The 19,678-nt window shown below is 38.8% G+C and overlaps 1 protein-coding gene across 1 annotated transcript; it reads right to left on the bottom strand.

Moving 5' to 3' along the window:
* Nucleotides 1-105: 105 nt before the first annotated feature.
* ap2b1 (adaptor related protein complex 2 subunit beta 1) lies at nt 106-19,623 on the bottom strand. Its single transcript, XM_059351504.1, has 22 exons — nt 19,525-19,623; nt 16,786-16,840; nt 16,577-16,682; nt 15,768-15,903; nt 14,869-15,114; nt 13,829-14,019; nt 13,052-13,273; nt 12,710-12,830; nt 12,030-12,125; nt 11,431-11,546; nt 10,880-11,045; nt 10,347-10,445; nt 9,611-9,870; nt 8,117-8,309; nt 7,523-7,564; nt 6,601-6,753; nt 6,228-6,373; nt 5,504-5,633; nt 4,940-5,024; nt 4,470-4,556; nt 3,550-3,704; nt 106-2,289 (listed from the first exon to the last, which is right to left on the bottom strand). Exons 2-22 carry the CDS (start codon nt 16,820-16,822, stop codon nt 2,215-2,217), a joined length of 2,862 nt encoding a protein of 953 aa, XP_059207487.1. The 5' UTR covers nt 16,823-16,840; nt 19,525-19,623; the 3' UTR covers nt 106-2,214.
* Nucleotides 19,624-19,678: the final 55 nt, after the last annotated feature.

The raw sequence follows: 19,678 nt of genomic DNA, 5'->3' as shown, positions 1-19,678 counted from the left end.
AAAAACTAATGTTGCAATTATTGCAGCATATTGTTGCAATATATATTTGTTACGTGTATAATATTATACACACGCATATATATATGAACACACAGTGATGCATCATGTTTTTGACAGTTTAATGACATAAGATGTGGTACTGTGACAATAACAAATCATTACAACAGGGTTACAGCAATTGAAATATTCCATCTCATAAGATGCTTCGATAGTTCTCACCATACATCCTGTATTGCTGGCAAAGGTTTTAGATATACGTCTATGTGTTGGAGTGCTGGAGACAATGCTGCTTTAAAAAAACAAACATGAGATCTACAATAGAGACTTGAAGTTGAGGGATTAGTTTGTAAATGGAGCAAAGCCTAAATGAGAAAGAATAAAAATGACAGTGGGCTCATGCAGGCACATAAACCTATTGTTACATGTAGGAAAATAGTGTCACCAACACAACTGTTACGCTGAAAAAGTCTTTTCTGTTGATTAGATAAAGGCAAGACTTAATTTCCTTTTCAGGGTAATACCAATACATGTTAATTTATTAGCTACATTAACTACACCACCACTGAAACACATTGCACTAGGGCCTTATGGCACAAATAGCCAACATTAGAAGATTATATTGACACTAAGGTATTGAAACATAAGCTTGGCATTTAATTTGCGTGAATGCTTGGTCCTGTGAGATTGGTTCGCTCGACTTGCCACAGCTTTAGACTGTCTTGACAGCAAATGGCATGAAGATAACAAAAAACAACACTGGTATCAAAAGAAAAAGGTGAATCGTTTAAAGCACATTACAGAATTGAAGCTACTGCAACAATAAAGCCAGTTAAAAAGGAAACACGCAGAGGTAGATGCACAATAAATAGGAATGACAAAACAGATGCGTAAAGCCACGTTCAACTGTGTGGTTGCAGTAAACGGGGCTATTACAGAAAGAATCACATGTGAAATGAATTAGCAAATGTTATTAAAACGGAGTGGCACTGGTGTGTTAACACATTATCAATAGCTGCTGTAGTTTGTGTAGTGGTTCCACGCTAAGGAGTGAAGACTTTCAAGTTGAAAATAAAATGGCAACCTAAACAAGAATTTAAACAAATGTGCTGTGCGTTACTTCAGTCAGAAGTTCCTTGACCGTCTGTTCTACTGACAGTTTTCCTCTAATAAACTGGATGTTTTGGAGTTACTTTTGTGTCTTTATAATGCAATCGTAGACATGTTTTATTTTTTTTATAATTATGTAAAAAAAAATTCTATAATGCCAGAACAGGTCCACTGAAGTTGCTTTATATTGCTGAATATTCTGAATATTGTTTTGTCACAGATAAGAGGACAAATGTCAGGAGACTTAAGTGTAGCAGCAATGAAATGCCTGGATCTGGTCACTTTCTTTTTCCATCTTTTGGAATGTCATGTCAAGTTTTCGATTGACGTTTCATACTTTTGTAGGAAAAAGTATTTTCGCTCTTAACGCTGCATAAATTGTAAGTTATCCCCTTAAATACAAGCTGTGTTAAAGTCATAACAGGAAAAACAGTGGTACAAATGCTCAATGTGCTCCATTTTTGTTAATTTAGCATGTATCTAAAAGTAATTATGAGCTCTGACCTTCAGGAGGCAAACCTGCTGTAGGGCAGACGTTGGCAGCATCTGATCATCACATTGTTGGTTTCTCTTCACTCACATTAATGGCAAAAGGAACAAATCAACACTGGAATTATTTTGCAGGTGCAACTGGAGCAAAGTTAATATAAAAAAATAAATCGAAACAAAAAGGAGTGTAAGCCGTACACCGTACAAAATAAAATAAAACATTGGCTTTGTGGAAACTGGGGAGATTTTTTTTCCACTCATGACAGTTTTACCATCAGTCACATCTTTACAACATTAAGACACTAAGTTAAGGATGGAATTGTTGACATGTTTTTACTGAAAGGTAAAAACAGAAGAAGGGGGTTGAATAAGAGGATTTAATTATGCTTTCAACTGCCAAAATAATGGAAACATCAAACATCAACATACTGTTTAACTTCAGTACATTATCTATCCACAATACTTTTGGATTTACTGACATTTGCCCAATATTCCAAATTATTTAGTAGCTATCTTTTACCGCTTGGATACCCTTATTTTGGCAGTTAGCTGCAGGTGGCAGAAAATGATAAAACACTGCAGTTTGTTGTCAGGATGAAGCATAGTTTCTCTGTGAGATCAGTTCTTCAGCACAGAGTCGTACGTCTGGTAGACGTACTGAGAAACCTCTGGGGCCCGACACTTAAGAGACAGCTGTGGAAACACAGAGAACACAGAGTTACAATGGGAGACACCTTCAATTCTACAGACATCATTCAAGATGCTGTTCCAAAACTGTCTTTGAATTCATTGTTTGGTGGGGCTGTTTGAGGACTACATTGACAAAAACAGTAATTTTACCTTGCAGACCACAAGAGTTACTGGTCTACAGCTGCCTTGATTAGTTAGTTTCTTTGTGTTAATGTGTGACTTAAAGGTTTAGTTCAGATTCATCAAATTCATGACGAATGTCTGGTGGCTTTGAACACTGTCAAAAAAGATGAACAATAGCTACTCAATAAAATTGAGGCACGCAATATTATTAATTAAATATAAAATTGAGTTAATAACTTAACAGGAAGTGACTGTCAAATAAAATATTATATTTATTGTGGTCAAAATAAGTAGATTCTATCTCAAATATTTTTCTATTAAAGTTACTTAAACAACCTCAAAATCAAGGACGCATACATATTTGATACATTTTATCAAATATATTAAGTAAAATGAAATGACTACAGAATAATTTATTACAGTGAATATTTAACATTTTTAACACAAATTTGCGAAAAAAAAAATCTCAAATTTGTGACCAAAAAATCTCAAAAAAATGGTTGACGAGATTAAAGTGGCAAATCTACAAGAGAAAAAAAATGCGCAGATTTATGAGATTTAAAGTGGTGAATAAAGTGAAATAAGTAGATTCTATCTCAAACATTTTTATATTAAAGTTACTTAAACACCTGCCTCAAAATCAAGGACGCATTTACATTTTTATCAAATATATTAAGTAAAACTAGAAAATTTCCTCTGGGGAAATTCTGAAAGGGCCACGGGGGCTACTGCCGGTGTGTGTACACCATGATGAGATTCTTCAGAGATTTCAAACTATGCCCTTTAACCTCAAAATATGTGTGTGTGTGTGGTCCCTACAGCTATTGCTGTATGGGACCAGTGCTCGGTGCGATTGCCCCGAGGCCCTAATGAAATGACTACAGAACAATTTATTACAGTGAAGGGCTTCATTATCTCTGCTGGAAAGTGGCTAAAATATTCAAATTATAGAATAAACTTATACCGACTGATACTTGGAGGCGCCTTAAAATTCTGCTTCGTTCACCTGCATTGGAGTTCTACAGTAGACCTTGTACCTTTTTTCACAAATAATTTGCAAATGATTGGACAACACACAACCACAAAGCAGAGCTGAAGGCCCAACAGTAAATGTTGACTGCACATTGTTGAATACTGTACCGTGTAGTTGGGGTTCCCGGGCTGAATACGGAGCTCAGCCAAGATCCAGATGCCGTTAGTTAGCTTGAGGGACTGGTAGAGCATATCCTGGCCTTCTACGTTCCTCTTGGCGATGGTGTAAATATTGTTATTCTGCAGCTTCCCTGACACTGTGTCTGTAAAACCAGGATTAAAAATCAAGTTAATAACTCACATGAATTCCTGAACAAAGATAAACCGCATGAAACACACGCACACGAGAGTCTTATCTCTATCAGTACTAACTCCAATACACACACACTAATGCTAACTTTAACACTGGCAAAGGGGATTTGACTGTATATTAGCGCTATGAGGATTTTAACGATCAATGACAGGGAACCTTTAGATTTTTTCAGTATTCACAACACTGGGCCCAGCTAAGAATAACCACCCCGGGGTTGTGAGTCATCCTGCTGCCAGGATGATAGTGAAACAATTATAGGTGAGTTGGAAGTATCCTTCAGGTACAGAAGAAGAAATGTCCAAAGATAGGCATGTGGGTGGAGAAAGAAAACACAAGAGAAAACCGTTGAGGTCTTTAGATGAGTTGTAGCTAGCAAAAGAGCTGCAAGGGGCTCATCAGATGCTGGTACCCCACCATGTTTAGACTTTAGTTTGAGCATTTTTCACTAAATTCTCTACATGGCACTGCATTGTCATGCCCTTTTATAGGATACCTGTTAAGTATGATCAACAGGCACGCCCTTTCAACTTTCAAGGAAATGGGTTTTTATATTATAGGTACACAGGTATTAGCAACTCTGCAGTTAAAAAAAACACCTTCTTTAATTTGACAGACTTTTCTTAAGAACACATTTTACAATTTAATAAAAAAATTGAAAGAGAATAAGGCCCATTGCTATGCAACTGAGGGCAACTTTATTTACAATTTGTCCTACCTGCATTTAGGTGGCACTCCTTTATCTGGTACTGCAGCTCGTTCTCGTTGGGGATGTCTTTCCAGGTAGCCAGGAACACCTGTCGCTCTGAAGAAGGAAAAACAAACAAACATTTTTTAGTCATTATTGTGATGTTTCCATAGAGGTGCAGGACTTATATACTGCAGTAAAAAAAAACGACGAGTAAAATGTGATGAGGGGGAAAAAACATACTGATTTTGCCCAGGGTTCAGAGAGTCAAAGACTTTGAGAGACCGGGATGGACATTTTTCACTATTTTCTATAATTGTATAAACCAAATTAACTCATAATGAAAATAATTGTTAATTTTAGTTTTAATTTCAGAAACCATTTCACATCAAATGTGATAACTACATAAATAGACATTCTACATGTAAATATTTATCCCTGCTTAAATTGTTGTACAAGATATTGTTTTTGGTGTGAAGACAGATGTGATGCTGTTTTACCCATTTTTCCATCCTCAACAAAGAATATGTTGAGAGGGATGAGTACGCTGAAGTAGAAGACATCGATGTTGTTCTTCACAGCCACCTGGGTACAATAAACAAAATAAGACAACATACGTCATGCATGTTCTGTACAGATGATGTTTAAATTGTCATCATGTGACAACAGAAATGACAAAACATGGGCCAAGAAACATTGCAGAAAGGCAGAAAGACACAAGAGGACACAATGAAATCAGTGCTGGTCATTCATAAATCCTGATGTTATGTGTTATCTGTTATGTGAGCTGTTGGGAGAACTTCTTGGTTTGATTTAGGAAAAAAATATGGCTTGCGTTAAAATAGCAAGACTTTTACCAGTTCACTTTTTATCTTTTAATATTGTGATTTTATTTGTTTCATATGTATTATATATATTAAAATTATATTTTATCTGTATGTGCTGCTATTGTTTACTTAAATGTTTGAATATTATTATTTTATTCTTGATAAAATAAAATAAAACAAAAATCGTTAAAATGTGTTTCGCTACTGTTCAAATGTCTGGTGAGTGAGTGCTTGTACCTGCAGATTATTGAGTGGGTCCATCTTCATTACTGGCCCGATGGTGTTGAGAGGCAGAGAGACCTCAATAGTCTGGCTTGGCATCAGCGGAGTGTGAACGGGCAGAGGACTGGTAGGGATCATCCCAAAACTACAAGGAAGGAAACAACAAAAATCAAACACTGGTGGCATTCAGTACCTGTATTCAGTTAGAATGTATTAACTCTGTTGCCAATGTATGAGGTACACCTAGCCAAAGTTCAAGCAGCAGCTCTACTTTTTTTAGAGAGATGTAACTGATTGTGGTTATCTTGTAGTTGAACACGGCTTTCCTCTTTGTCTCTATAGTCATGTTTCCATTAAAGTCGAAGTAAATTTTGATGCAAAATTTTGAAATGACGTATTAAAGAAAATGTGAATTAGGGACGATTCCATCAACTGGTTTAGAGAGAATTAACAAAGCTGCATAAACTTGGTCAGACGTCTTCAGGAACTGGATTCAATTGGGCAACTTATAACTGTTCTTTCATGTCAGTCATGTGAGTAAAAAGCTCCCTCCATCAGAAGTTATTTGGAAAAATTAACATTTCCATCTACCGTTCCATTGAGCGCATTAATTATTTTTTGAAAAAGACAAAATCCACCTAAAGCGAACGTAAAAACTTTTTTGCTCAGTTTTATAGCATTTCCATCAAGCCTTTCTCATGCAAATCTTCAAAATGCGCATAGAAACGCGACTACTGACCTGTTCTTGTTGAACTGCACAGCGAAGTCGGTCATGTGCTGCAGGGCCTTGTTGGTGAAGGACATGTCCATGTACATGTGGCCCTGGCGGCGAGAGAAGGTTCCAGAGATCTCCAGTCCCTTGGCTTTCACTGCAGGCAGCCACACCTGAAAAATATGTACCAGTGCAATCAACCCTATTGTTATTGTGAATTTTGTTTGGCTACAATAATCATCATCAGCATGTATTTAATATGCTTTTAAACCACATGTAAGTATGCTGCCTGCCCATGAACTGCCTCACATTACTTTGTAGCTTTGCATTTCAGCATCTGTAATTGACTGAATGTGTGTTTTCCATTATTCAAGTGAGTCGTGAAGTTGTGTGAACTTACTGCTTTTGGAGAAATAAAACCTCCAGTTGTGATGGCCATGCCCGTGGAAAGCTCAAACAGGTCGTTGAGGCCGCTGCTGACAGCCTGAGGAGCGGGCGTAGGTGACGGAGCAAAAGTGCTGGGGACAGATGAAGGAATGAAGTTCTGTCCCACCTAAATCAATCACAACAAAAAAAACACACACACACACACACACACAACACAACACACAATGTAAGTAGGTAAAATTTTAGTAAGCATCACTGGCAACGTGTCTACAATTTGCTACAAACCTACAAAAAGAAGCACAAAGTCATGCCAAAGGAAGAAACAAAAACAACAAAAAACAAACAAAATGTAAACAATAGCAAGCGCTTAGCCAAAACCCTTACAACAGAGACATTGTGAACTAGCTGTGGGGATTAAAAAAAAATTGATTCTTACAACTACAAAACAGTTGAGACAATGTAGAAAAACAAATAAAAACAGAATGCAAACATTTCCTTTTTGACCTAGATTTAATGTAATACAGTACAAAGACAAGATATTTAATGTTCAAACTGTTGATTTTGTAAATATACACTAAATGCTGAATTTGATGCATTCTGTTTTTGTTTACCTTTACCACAATTTCCCCTTTTTGAATATCTTCTATTGTAAAGCCTGTTTGATATTAATCATGGTAAGGCAGGTTTATTAATGGCTTATCCAGGCCAACATGAATGCAAGTTAAAATTGCGGGATGTTTTTTCTCAGCCAGAAAATGTGCTAAAGCATGCAAAACATCTGTGTGTTCTTCTAACTGAAAATACGAGAGTAAGACAGAGAAGCCAGGTTTAAAAACTTGGTGAAAAGAAGTTGGCTTAAGAGTGCAGTGGTTTTAATTGCAGCGAGCATGCAGCATGCAGACAGGCAGACTTCCAAACAGAAATGCTTGACTTACTGCTGGACTTCCCCCAACACCTCCGCCCAGGTCTCCCCCCAGCTACAGGAGAGAAGAGAGGCCCCCAAAGACAGCATCCAAATATCACAGACAGACCAAACACACAAAGACAGAGACAGAAACTTTCTTAGCAACCGCAACCCATAAAGAGGAGCCCTCACTTTCTGCAACTCTGCTCAGTATGTTAGATATTAAAATAAGTCTCAAAATCTGCAAGACGATTATCAAGGAGTCCAGTCATTCCAGCAGCTTGAAGTAGTGGAAAAGTGACCATTAACAGAGGAAAAACACAACAAGGTTAAATGTGGCTTTATATTGGAAAAAAATACCTGTTTATTAATATGGTAATCGAGCAAATTTAACAGTTTAGTGATATATTTTAAGAACAATTAAAATTACAAGCATACTTACATGACATTTTAATCCCAGGAAAAAAAAAGTCAGCACTAGATGACTTTTGTACATGCCACGCCAAAGCGTTGTTCAAGAAGCCTTGGTATGAAATGCCGACTGGGTCTTCGCCCAAGTATAGCCAATGCTTCCACTCTATAGCATAATAAATGTGTGCGTCTGTGTGTGTGTGTTTAGGCTCACCAAACTGTCCAGCCCTCCTCCCAAAAGGTCCACAGCACCCATCTGCATGGAGGAGACCTGGGGCACATTGACTGGAGGGCCCAGGTCCAGGTTCAGCAGGTCACCCAGAAGGTCACCCTGACTGGGGATGACATGTGGCTGGTCCATGGCAGCTGCTGGTCCGCCACTCACTGGGCTCTCACCTGTATCAATGCTGTCGAAGGAGAAAACGGTAGAACTGGTAAGGGACGGAAAGTTTTGACATCAACTGATATTTTTGTTTGGCTACAAATAACCCTAAATATAATCAAAAACTGGGTTTGATATTATGAATAACAAAGTGATGATTTCATGGTGTCTTTAGAGTCACACCCAACCGAGGTCAGCAACATTAATCTGCAGGTTGTTTTTTTTCTTGCTTGGGACATTTTGTCATCTCATGCTACAATGTTGTGCTGGGACTAGGGTTGGGCGATATAAATAAATATATCAATATATTTTTTAATGCGATATGGAATTAGAGCATGTTGCATATATCGATATATTTCAATTTTATTTTCTTTATTTATATATAAATGCTGCCGTTACTAGGATTTGTCATATTTAGTTCTTTTGTAATGTTTGTTATTCTTTTCTCAGATAAATACATTTATTTCAAAAGAAGATTGGCCTATTTAATTTCATAGGATATTTTTATTTAAGATATTTTTTTATTTAAATGTGCACTTTATGGAGCTTTGATTTTTTTAAAAAGGTACTCCTGTTGTTATACAGTATTTATGTTAATTAAATAAACGGTTTCAATAAAACTACTTGTGACATGTCATATTTGGCTTTGACGGAACATTTACTCTCACTTTGCGATAAAAATATCAGGATGTATATATTGTATATCAATATGCAGCCTAAATATATTGGAATAGGACTTTTGGTCCATATCGCCCAGTCCGAGCTGGGACTAATCCAACTAAACTGCAAATAGGGATTTTACATTATCAAAGCTCTATTGCGGACAAAATTTCCTTATTAAAGCAGACCAGACAAGCCAAATCCAGTCAGCCTGTGAACATCCACTGACAAACTGAAAACTTCTATCCATGATTTCCTGTAAATAAGCAGAACTGAATCTTTTTTAGCATTAATAAGACATGGAGCAATATCTTAAGTCTGTTGGGCAATATCCTGTTTTTAAGAACGGTGTGTGGAGTATAAAATGTGCTATGAAATATGGTAGTTTACATATACTCCAAGGTGGACTCCATTTTCAACTTGATGCGACAACTATTTCAGGCCTTACAGCATTGCTCAAGAGCTAAAAAATGACAGACCTCTAGACTGCTATTTGTATGTATCTATGTGTACACATGTATATTGTTTCGCCTTCTGGATGGTAACCTTAACCTTGACAGAATGGGTGATGGCACATCTATCAGGACTGAAAAAGTCACCTTAGGGCATCACTAATAAAAGACTATATAGTTCTGTAACAATGTGCACAGTGTTTGTTTGTCTGACCTGCTGTGCTGCACAGGAAGGTGTTTCCGGTGGATTCCGTGGCTGCCCTCGACGAAGGCGCTGGGCGGTTTGTGATAGACAGAAGCAAGGGAGCCAATGTGGCAGATGAGCTCGTCCAGCAGGGTGGGCTCGATCAGGTCTGTCTCCTCAGAGATCAGCGGCTTTTCTGACAGCACCACCTCCTTGGCGGTCACAGGGTCAGTGGACAACAGGCGCCAATAAATGTAGCCCCTGTCACGCAGATCAGGGTTGTCAGAATCCTGTACGAGGGCAGAAAGTTCAGAACATGTAAATTATATTTCTTTGTTTCCCATTTATTCAAAGTAGGAATATTATTTTAAATAAACTAAGAAAAGAATGGGAAAATACTTTGATATTCCCCAGAAAGCTTTGCTTCTCACACAAAACAAGGGCTTGAACTATGTGTCCACATAATAAGGTACTTTAATACATCAATATGTGAAAGTGAAAGCTGAAAGTTAGTATTTTTCAATGTCTCTTCCCAATGTTTTTTCAAGTTGTAAGCAGTTTGCTTATTACAATATTAGACCTATAAAACTTAATGACGTGGATATAAAATAACGTCATGTTGTAAGTCGGTGTGAGCAACCATAGACAAGATACAGCGTTTGCAATTTGTACCCATAAAGAGTGGAAGAAACATGCACCATTAAGCTGTAATACATTTTTAAAATCATCAAACCTGCACTTCTTCAGAGTAAAACACAACACTCACCTGAGTAGCCAGGCTGAGGACCTGCTGCACCAGCTCCTGAGTCTCCGATGGCTTCTTCAGGAACAGCTTGACAATGGCCGTCAGCAGAGTGAGCTGGACCTGGAAATCAAAGCACACAGTGTTATATTATGATATTTTCAGTGTACAATGTCTCCCAAAGTCCTTTTTTAACAGTCTAGTGGGCAGCAGAAACAAACAGAGTAAGAAATAGCCAAACAGGATGATGTGTGGGGGGATTCACGATGGTACGGGTTATAATGAAGATGTTTCCAAATAAAAATATGTTGACCAGCAGCATCCAGCTGATAACTACTGTTACAGAAACACAATAAATTCAGAGAACCTTTTTCTCATGCAATCACACACACAAAACCTCACAAACACTTGACCTGCATGACAAATGTGGGTGGCAATATTTTTGTAGACTGATCTCACAACCTGTGTATCTGCTGAACTTGATGTCTGTATCTGTATTCTGTATGTTTATGATCCAAGTGCACCTCAGTTAATTGGGAGCAAATGAATGGACCCACCTGGGTGCTCTCATCATGGAAGCCCTCAAGGAAACTCTCCAGCAACTCGTCGGCGTTGTCGATCCTCTCGGCATACTCGCCAACAATCCAGATCATGGCAGCACGAGCATCAGGCTCATCCAGAGAGTCCAGATTCTCACACAGTGTGGCAATGATGCTCTCATACCTGGAGAACACCAATATCTCAACGGTCAAAATGAAACTATGCTAGCAGCTTATTGCTACAATGTACAATACTCTACTACACTCAGGCGGAGTCATGGTATACCAGAGTATTTATAAATCCATGAATTTAAATACCGTCAAAAATACAGACGCTGCTCTTTTTATTTTATTTATTATTTACTCAGTGTAACAGGCAGTTGAGCTGAGAAAGATGTCAGGAAGGTATGATGTTATAAAAGACATATACCTCCAAAGCCTACAATCTACTAAACTCATTGAACCATGACTTTTGTGTTGGGTTACACCCCATGATACATGACATAAAAGAAAATAGTTAATAGTTAATATTCGTTGAGTAGTTCTCAACGGTTTAGTGGGAAACATACTTGTTGGGGTACTTGCGGAAAATGTCCCTGATGACCACAATGGCCTCCTGAACCACGTAGTTGACTTTAGTCTGGATCAGGTCCAGCAGGGTGCTGACGCAGCGCTCAGCTGATTGCTGGAGATGAACAGGACAGAGAAGAGAAACCTCATCAACATTACTCAAGTACAGATGACTGCAGCATCACCAAGCGTACAGTCTTTTCCTGAACATTACTGTGAACATATGTGACTTTTAAAAAATCTAAACAAATTTAATTTTAAAAACATATATACAGATTTTTTTTTGTTGCACTTAATTGCTTTATTAACAAACTGAACTGTAATGGTCTCTCCCTGATAAATATCTTTTACATTCCTCTTGTCTTGTTGCATGGATGAGACAGGCAAACTAGGAAAAACTTTCAACTTTTTCAAGTATCAAAGAGACACATAAATAATTAACTCAATTATGAATGTATTATAATTTTACCATCAGATTAGTGTATACTCCTACTACCACAATGACCTGCAGAGAAGTAGTGTAGTGTAGTGATTTCTTTTGCTCGATGCACATGAGAAGGCTTCAGCATAGAGATCATGTGTCGATATCATTCCTTACCTCCACTTTGATGGCACATCGTCCGATGGCTCGCACAGCCTTGCGCACAAAGTCAACATCCACCTCCGTGGCGTATTCCTTCAGTTCAGCCAGCACCTGAAAGTGACAGAGCCATGAAATATAATGTAAACAACGCTTAGTTGTGATTCATTCATTCATTATCCTTAATTGCTTATGGAGGGGCCTTGAGCCAATCCCAGCTGACATTGAACGAGAGACGGGGGACAGGTCGCCAGGCCTATCACAGGTCTGACACATAGAGACAGACAACCGCTCTCATTCACACCTACGGGCAATTTAGAGTCACCAATTAAACCTAAGTGCATGTATTTGGACTGTGGGAAGGAGCCGGAGTACCTGGAGAGAACCCATGCTGACACGGGGAGAAACACACAGAAGACCCGCAGGCCGGACTCAAACCAGCGACCCTCTTGCTGTGAGGCAAGAGTGCTAACTGTAGCCCTTAGTTGTGATTCAATTGTATTATTTTGTTCCAGTATGATGTCTTCATGAAAATAACCCTCAAACTTCTATAAACAACGGACACGATTTTAAGATTAGACTGGGAGTCAAATCTGGCTCCTTAGATTGAAATTGCAGAGTAGTTGACTATTCAGGGTCAACCCTGGTAGCAAAGTTATCCTTTAAATAACAGTCCCATGTAGTTTCATTAAAGGTACCTGGGCAATGTTGGCCTGGGAGGCCAAGCGGATCATGATGTCCAGTTTCTCCAGTTTCACATAGATAGGGTCATTGTACTTGACAAAGAACACCTTGATCTCCTGCTTCAGGATCTCAGGCCTGCACACAAAGCAAAACATTTCACATTAGATCGGATCCAAAACAAACACAGGTATTTGGCTTTATTGACCTGAATATATGACAATGTTTTTTACTTTCTTAGGTGGCAATATTTACTAGTGGGCTATAGTTTATCTCGTAAACTGTCTAAAGGGTGATTATCTTTTATTTGAATGGTTTAACAAGTTAATGGTTAAAATGTGCTGTTTGTGGTCACCCACCTTTTCTGCACAATGAGGTTGATGTTCCTCAGAGCCACGTACTGGACCTCCGGCTCTCCAGAGAGTAAGGTGACCAGGGGTGGGGATAATTTCTTCAGCAAGGTGTTGTAGTAGTCCGAATCCTTGGGCAGCAGCTCCAAGAACTTCATCAGCACCTTGACAGCTGACAGGACCACCGCTGAGTTGGCGTGAGACAGCCGGGGAGTGACGCGCTCACAAATGCTTTAAAACAGAGGAAGGAAAAGGTTGGATTTAGGGATTTAAGAGAAATGTAAGGTAACATGAATCTAAGTCAAGTAAGACACATATATAATAGGATGATGATACAGAAAAAAGAGAGTGGCTCTGACACGGTTTTAGCTTTTATCCTTCTTTAGTATCACAAATTGGACACAGCATTGACAAATTACATTTAAAAAATAACTAGATTGGCTTAGGCAAATAACAAATATCTATGCTGTCCCTTTCTCAAAACCTGACTTAATGGCAGACAGGACAAAGAAACAGCTGGAAGCTCCCTCTCAGATGGTCATATATTTCCACATTACATTATAATTCTAAATAAAACACATATTTGGTACTAAAGGATTATCACAGCAGACTGATCAGAATAAATACACAGTTCCCCACCACCCAAAAGGGTTGAATTAAATGACATTGTCTTGAAATCAGGAGGAAGAACAGCAATCCACAATTGTCTCTTCAATAACCAATAGTCATAATGATGGTCAACCAGCACAGGCCTACATTCCATACTTTAGTCAGAGTGACTGCTACCTTTGGGCCTCGCGCTCATCTTTGGGGTTGTAGTTGGACAGGCAGTCCAGGATGAAGATCTGTCCCCACTCGGTGCACTCGTTGAGGGCCGTCAGCAGCTTGTTGATGTTCTGAGGATTGAGGTCCAGCAGGTTGCTGTTGGGATGAGACTCGCTGATCTCAGACAGGGCAGCAACTGCATTGGCCACAACCTAAAGGACAGAGGTGTTCTGTGTTCATTCTCTTGCTATCATGTAATTTGGATTTCATCAACAACTTCACTGTAAATCAACACGTCTTGAAGGGTTGTTAGGATCACTGCTTATCCCAAAAATCAAAACATTTCTTCTAACACAATTAATGCAGCAATAGCGAAGCCAAAAGTGGGCCTATTTACAAGTATTTTTTTATCACTTACATCACACTTTCAGAATGGTGCCATTGCTTCAGTACTACAGTGCAGACTGTATAAGGTAAAATATGCACTAGCTTTAGCATCCTAGTGTTTTTAAATGCTTTCATATACAGGCATGGAAAAAAATATCAGACCACCCTTGTTTTCTGCTTGCTTTCTTGTTCATTTAATGCCTGGTAAAACTAAAGGTACATTTGTGTGGACAAATATAATGATAACAACAAAAATAGCTCATAAGAGTTGAATTTAAGAGCTGATATCTGGCCATTTTCCATGGTTTTCTTTATAATGATGGTTATTATCAAGAAAACCATGGAAAACGGCTAGATATCAGCTCTTAAATTAAACTTTTTGTTGTTATATTTGTCCAAACAAATGCACCTTTAGTTGTACCAGGCATTAAAATGAACAAGAAATTGAAGAAAAGGGGTGGTCTAATATTTCTTTCCACTTTACCAAACTGACACCAAACCATGACTCCCAACCCAGGACGTTTGTGTACCATTACACCCCAAGTGGCTGTGTTGAAGACTGGACAATGGATTTACATGCCAACATTTCAATCAAACTCTTTTCATGACTGCACTATAAGTCAAAACGTACATGAAAAAAAATAAGGCTCAGGTTGAGAAGAAGTGACACGTACCATGGGATTTGAGTCAGCAATGAGATCCCTCAGGGAGTCCAGGAAGCCCTGGTCCTCCACCATCTGAGCATTGATGTCATGAAGTTTAGCCACGCAAACAGCCGCAGTCTTCCTCACGTACGGGTCCTCATCCTTCAGGCACTTCCTCAGCGGCTCACACAGATACTCTGTGATTTTGTCCACCCGGATGCAACCCATGGTGCGGACAGCAAGAGCCCGGATGAGAGGGTTGGGGTCCTCACAGTCCTGGAAGGCGAGACAAGAAAAGAAGAGAAGTTATAAGTTAAAGAGAGTTTAATCAGATTAGCTTTCACTAAGGCACTTTCTCACTGCGAACCAATTATTAAATTCCATTCTATGACGAAGTCAGAGCAATTCTAAGACCTTTAATTTATCCTTTGTGTATTTAACATAAACCTCTAGCTGATTATTGTTTAATTGTAGTAGCCACAATAGTTCTCACTACAGCTATAAATAATATTCTAATGTAATAACAATACAAACACAAGTGCACATGCTGCCATACTCCAGACACGTTCATACTTCACATATTTTTGTACAAAATGTATGACTTGTCTTGAGTTAGAGGATTAAAACTAACGATTGTTTTCATTATTGATTAATTGTTTGATCTATAAAATGTCTTAAAATTGTGAAAATGTTATATATATAATTTTCCCACAGCCTAAGGTGATATTCTCCAACCAACAACAGAATAACAAAATAATAACAAAATGAAAAAACTCATTTTCCCAAGGGGACATATAATGTACATTATTATTTACAGTAAGAAAAACATAAAATGATCTGTTTACTGTCATATATGACAAGGAAAAACTAGATACCCTGACTGTGTTATACACAGTTAAAAACCATATCAAGTTGTTTATGGGCCTTGCCTTGACAAAGCTGTTGACAGCCATGATGGCCATGTCAGGCTGGCTCTTGGCGTAGTTCATTAAATAGAGGTACACCAACTTCTTCAGCTCCAGGTTGTCGGTCTGCATGCAGTTCACAACATCTGGGAACAAAGAACTGATAGCAAAGCAAGATGACTCAGTCAGCGTTAACAGGAAGAGGCTTTCAAGTTTGGTTCTTTCATCTTATGATCATATTGTGAGTAATGTGATAAACAAGTCACCCTAAAGGCCAAATGTATACTCTAGGGGTGTGTTACCCATAGGAAGAGTGAGCAGCAATGTGTGTTGGTGTGTGTGTGTGCGTGTGGATTGGCTGCGTTGTCTACGGCAGAAAACGCAACTTCTCATTGTTTTAACTTTACAAAACTGTCTAGATTTGATTTCCGCATGGCCAGATGTGCAAAGGTGTGACACTGGGCAGAGCTCCAAGTGTGCAACAAAGGGTCTCGTCCACATTCCTTCCATTCCTGCTTCAATAACCATCTGTGTTCAATTCACTTTTCACTCTTAAGAACAGACTTTCCGGCGGGCAAATTGCATATCTGCATTTCTGATGAGTAGGTCTGCACTTCTCTGCAGGAACCACAATACTTCATTCAGAATGGTATTATGACAAATATTGTACCTCCAGCAATTGCGATTTTGATCAAATTTTGATTACTTATGCAACTCTAAATTGTAGTTTGGCTTTGTTTTGATTTGATGTTCATATTACAGTAAAATGATAATTCATATAAACAGACAGTTCTATAAGAGTTTCAATTTATATAAATATAACATATAAATACCTGACATCCTTGCCAACAGTCATGGCAGCAATGACCTTCTTTACAGCCTCTTTTCTCTTTTCCTTCTTCTCATTGTTCAGCTCTGCCTTCAGTTCAAAGATCTCCCCTGTAAGATGAATCACACTGAGTGTTGGAAACGCAGCACAGTTTGAATTGTCAGGCATTGTGAAAAAAAGAGAATTTCTGACTTCACTTCCTTCCTTCCTCACCTTTTTTGTTTGTCGTGAAATATTTGGAGTCCGTCATGACTGGAGTCTTTTAAATCTGTACAGGACAAATAAAATGCATTATGCCATCAGCAAAATCTGCATCAAGGATTCCTGGTAACCATCCTCAATTTCCCCTTTGCCCATTCTCAAATCCTCATTGCATGTGAAATTCAGGATGTACTTTGCATTTTCCTCTATACGCATTAATATGGAACATAGATGACTGTGCATTTGTATATAATTTCTCTCTGTATATAGTAGTTTAACTACTTTTTAAATAATTCTTAAGATATCAAGGTTGCAGGACAATTGTATAAAAACACACACCATTGGCGTTTAACCTTCTTCATGAAACATGATTGTAATTATGGGCGAAATTAATATGTGGTTAAAAGTTTTAGTGGGTTCTGCCTTTCTCGTTAACCAGATGCAGAACATGAAACATAAAGCCATATTTGTTTCTCCAGCAAATATCTGCAGTAGAATGGGCAACACTGCAGAGCTCAGTGACTTTCAACATGGCACTATCACAGGATACATCTTTCCCACAAGACAGATTTCTCACTCAGTCAGCAAATAAAGAGTCTTTATTACCAATTAGAAATGTCTGGAAACAACAACAGTATTTCCCATGAAGCGACTGGCCACACAAGCTTGCAAAACAGGACTACCAAGTGCATAGTGTATCATTACACATCCCTAGTTGCAACACTCACAAGCAAGTCCCAAACTGTCTCAGGAAGCAAGGTCACCCCAGTTTACTGGCAGCTTCATGATATGGATCTCCATGGTGGAGCAGAGGCACACAAGCCTGAGATCACATGTTGGAGTGGGGTAAAGTGAGCACTTGATTGTGAAGCAGTGGAAATGTCATATCTGTAGAGATGAATCTGGCTTCATTCTCTGCAACCCAATTTGTGTTTGGCAGATGCCCAGAGTTTCCCTCCTGCCTGGATGCACAGTGACAACTCTAAAGTTTGGTGGACATGGAGTAATAGTCAGTGGTTTGATAGTCTGGTTACAAAGAAAGGAAACCTTAATACTTCCAAAGCATTTACACAAGAGGGTACTTCCAACTTTGTGGCAAAGGTTTAGGGATGGCTCTTTACCATTTCAACATGGCAATGGCTGGCTCACAAGCCAAGGTCTATATTTTTTAGGTTTGGGCGGCTGTGGCTCAGTTGGTAGAACAGTCACCCACTGATTGGAAGGTCGGTGGTTCAATCCCTGACCATGGCAGCTACAGTATCCTTGGGCAAGATACTGAAAAAAATGCAAATTGCTCCCATTGCTGCATTGAATTCCCAATAGTGGCAAGTGGCACCGATAGCCTCTGCCACCAGTATGAATGTGTGTGTGAATGAGCGCAGTCTATAGTGTAAAGCGATTTGGATAAAAGCACTATATACAGTAAGTGCAGTCCATTTACCATTTACCAAGCACCTGACTTGCCTCCACAGAACCCTGACCTCTACCCCATTCAAGGCCTAATCAACACTATCAGTTCCCCAACTCACTCACTTTGTAGCTCAGTAGAATTAAATCCCAAGCAGTTGGTTCCACAACATTATTAAAGTCCTTCTCAGAAGAGCAAAGGCTGTATAGCAGTATATAAATGGTTTTGATATGACATAATCAACAATCACATATGGGTGTATACCACATCACAGAGGAAAATATTGTACTTTTTATTCCACTACATTTATTTGACAACATTAGTTACACACACATTAATGCATCAATAATTACAATCCAGTAATATAATATTCATGCCATTTGGCATAATGAGTGCTTTTAATTTAGCTACTTGAAGTATATTTGTACATCTTCCACCACTAGGGTCCACATACTGTTGTCAATGTCACCTTAGTTTATCTTGTCATCAGGTTATTAATATTTGTACATTTGCGCTAGTAAATGAACAAAAATAGAACACAGACATTTAAAATATACTGTGATGTTTCTGTACCGTTTGTAGGATGCCATAAAGAAATGTTCAATGCTAACCTACACAGATATGTTCAAAGATAGCATCAAGCCTGACCATTTTGGTTTATCCATTTTTTTCACAGCTAGCTTGCGGTACACAATAGTGCAATACATTCTCATCATTAGGTGGACGCAAGTTAGCTAACGTGAACGTGACGTAATTTAAGCTAAGGTTAAATACAACTGAAAATCAAAACACCCGTTGCTTTCATTTTAACTGTAGCTGCTATGTGGTGTTCCTACTCACCCCCTTGTAAAAGCACAGCTAAGACTAAATCAGTCGTGACATGTCCGATAATGTATTGGGCGTGACAACATTTGACCTCTCCCAAATGTCCAGATTGCTACAATTAACTCGAAACACAGCAGTTTCACTTTGCTAACGTTAGCTTGCTGCATGCTAACGTTAAATGCAGCAGTTTTACGATTGGCGCTAACGCTACCTCTGGACTAGCGATGCTAGCTAGCTAATCACGACAAGCTAACATTATAAACCCACCATCGTATTTTGTACCAGCATCAGCAAGCGTTCCCAAGTCGGGTGTGACTTGTAATGTTAAAAGATTAAATGTGACATCAAAACAGATAAGTGAGACCAGCGGCCCAGTTTCCATTGCTGCTGACAGGCAGCTATGTTCACGTTAACAGAGGTTATATGATGAGCCGCAGAGCTGACGGATCGCCACGAAATCAAACAGCGAAATAGCAATAACGTTATAGAAATGTTGATTTGTGAAATATTTAAAATACCTGGTTGGGGTTATGTCAGCAGAAAAATGTTACTGTGGCTGCAAGACGCAAGTTGGTCCCTTGCCCTGTTGGAGGAAGATGGAGACTCGGGATTGTGGTGGTGCGTTCACTGTCATCGGAAACTGGACTACTTCCCTCTTGAGTTATCGACAGA

This window comes from Centropristis striata, chromosome 15 (assembly GCF_030273125.1).
Source record: "Centropristis striata isolate RG_2023a ecotype Rhode Island chromosome 15, C.striata_1.0, whole genome shotgun sequence".
Classification (NCBI taxonomy): domain Eukaryota; kingdom Metazoa; phylum Chordata; class Actinopteri; order Perciformes; family Serranidae; genus Centropristis; species Centropristis striata.
This window is presented reverse-complemented; position numbering and strand designations above follow the sequence as displayed.

Bases quoted from the DNA above. Each gene is read 5' to 3' on its own strand.
- ap2b1 (XM_059351504.1), bottom strand. From the start codon at position 16,822: ATGACGGACTCCAAATATTTCACGACAAACAAAAAAG. The intron at 15,904-16,576 runs GTATTTATATGT...CTTTGCTATCAG, and splicing joins ACTGTTGGCAAGGATGTCAG to TTCTTTGTTCCCAGATGTTG. The intron at 7,565-8,116 runs GTGAGCCTAAAC...TCTCTCCTGTAG, and splicing joins GAGGAGGGCTGGACAGTTTG to CTGGGGGGAGACCTGGGCGG.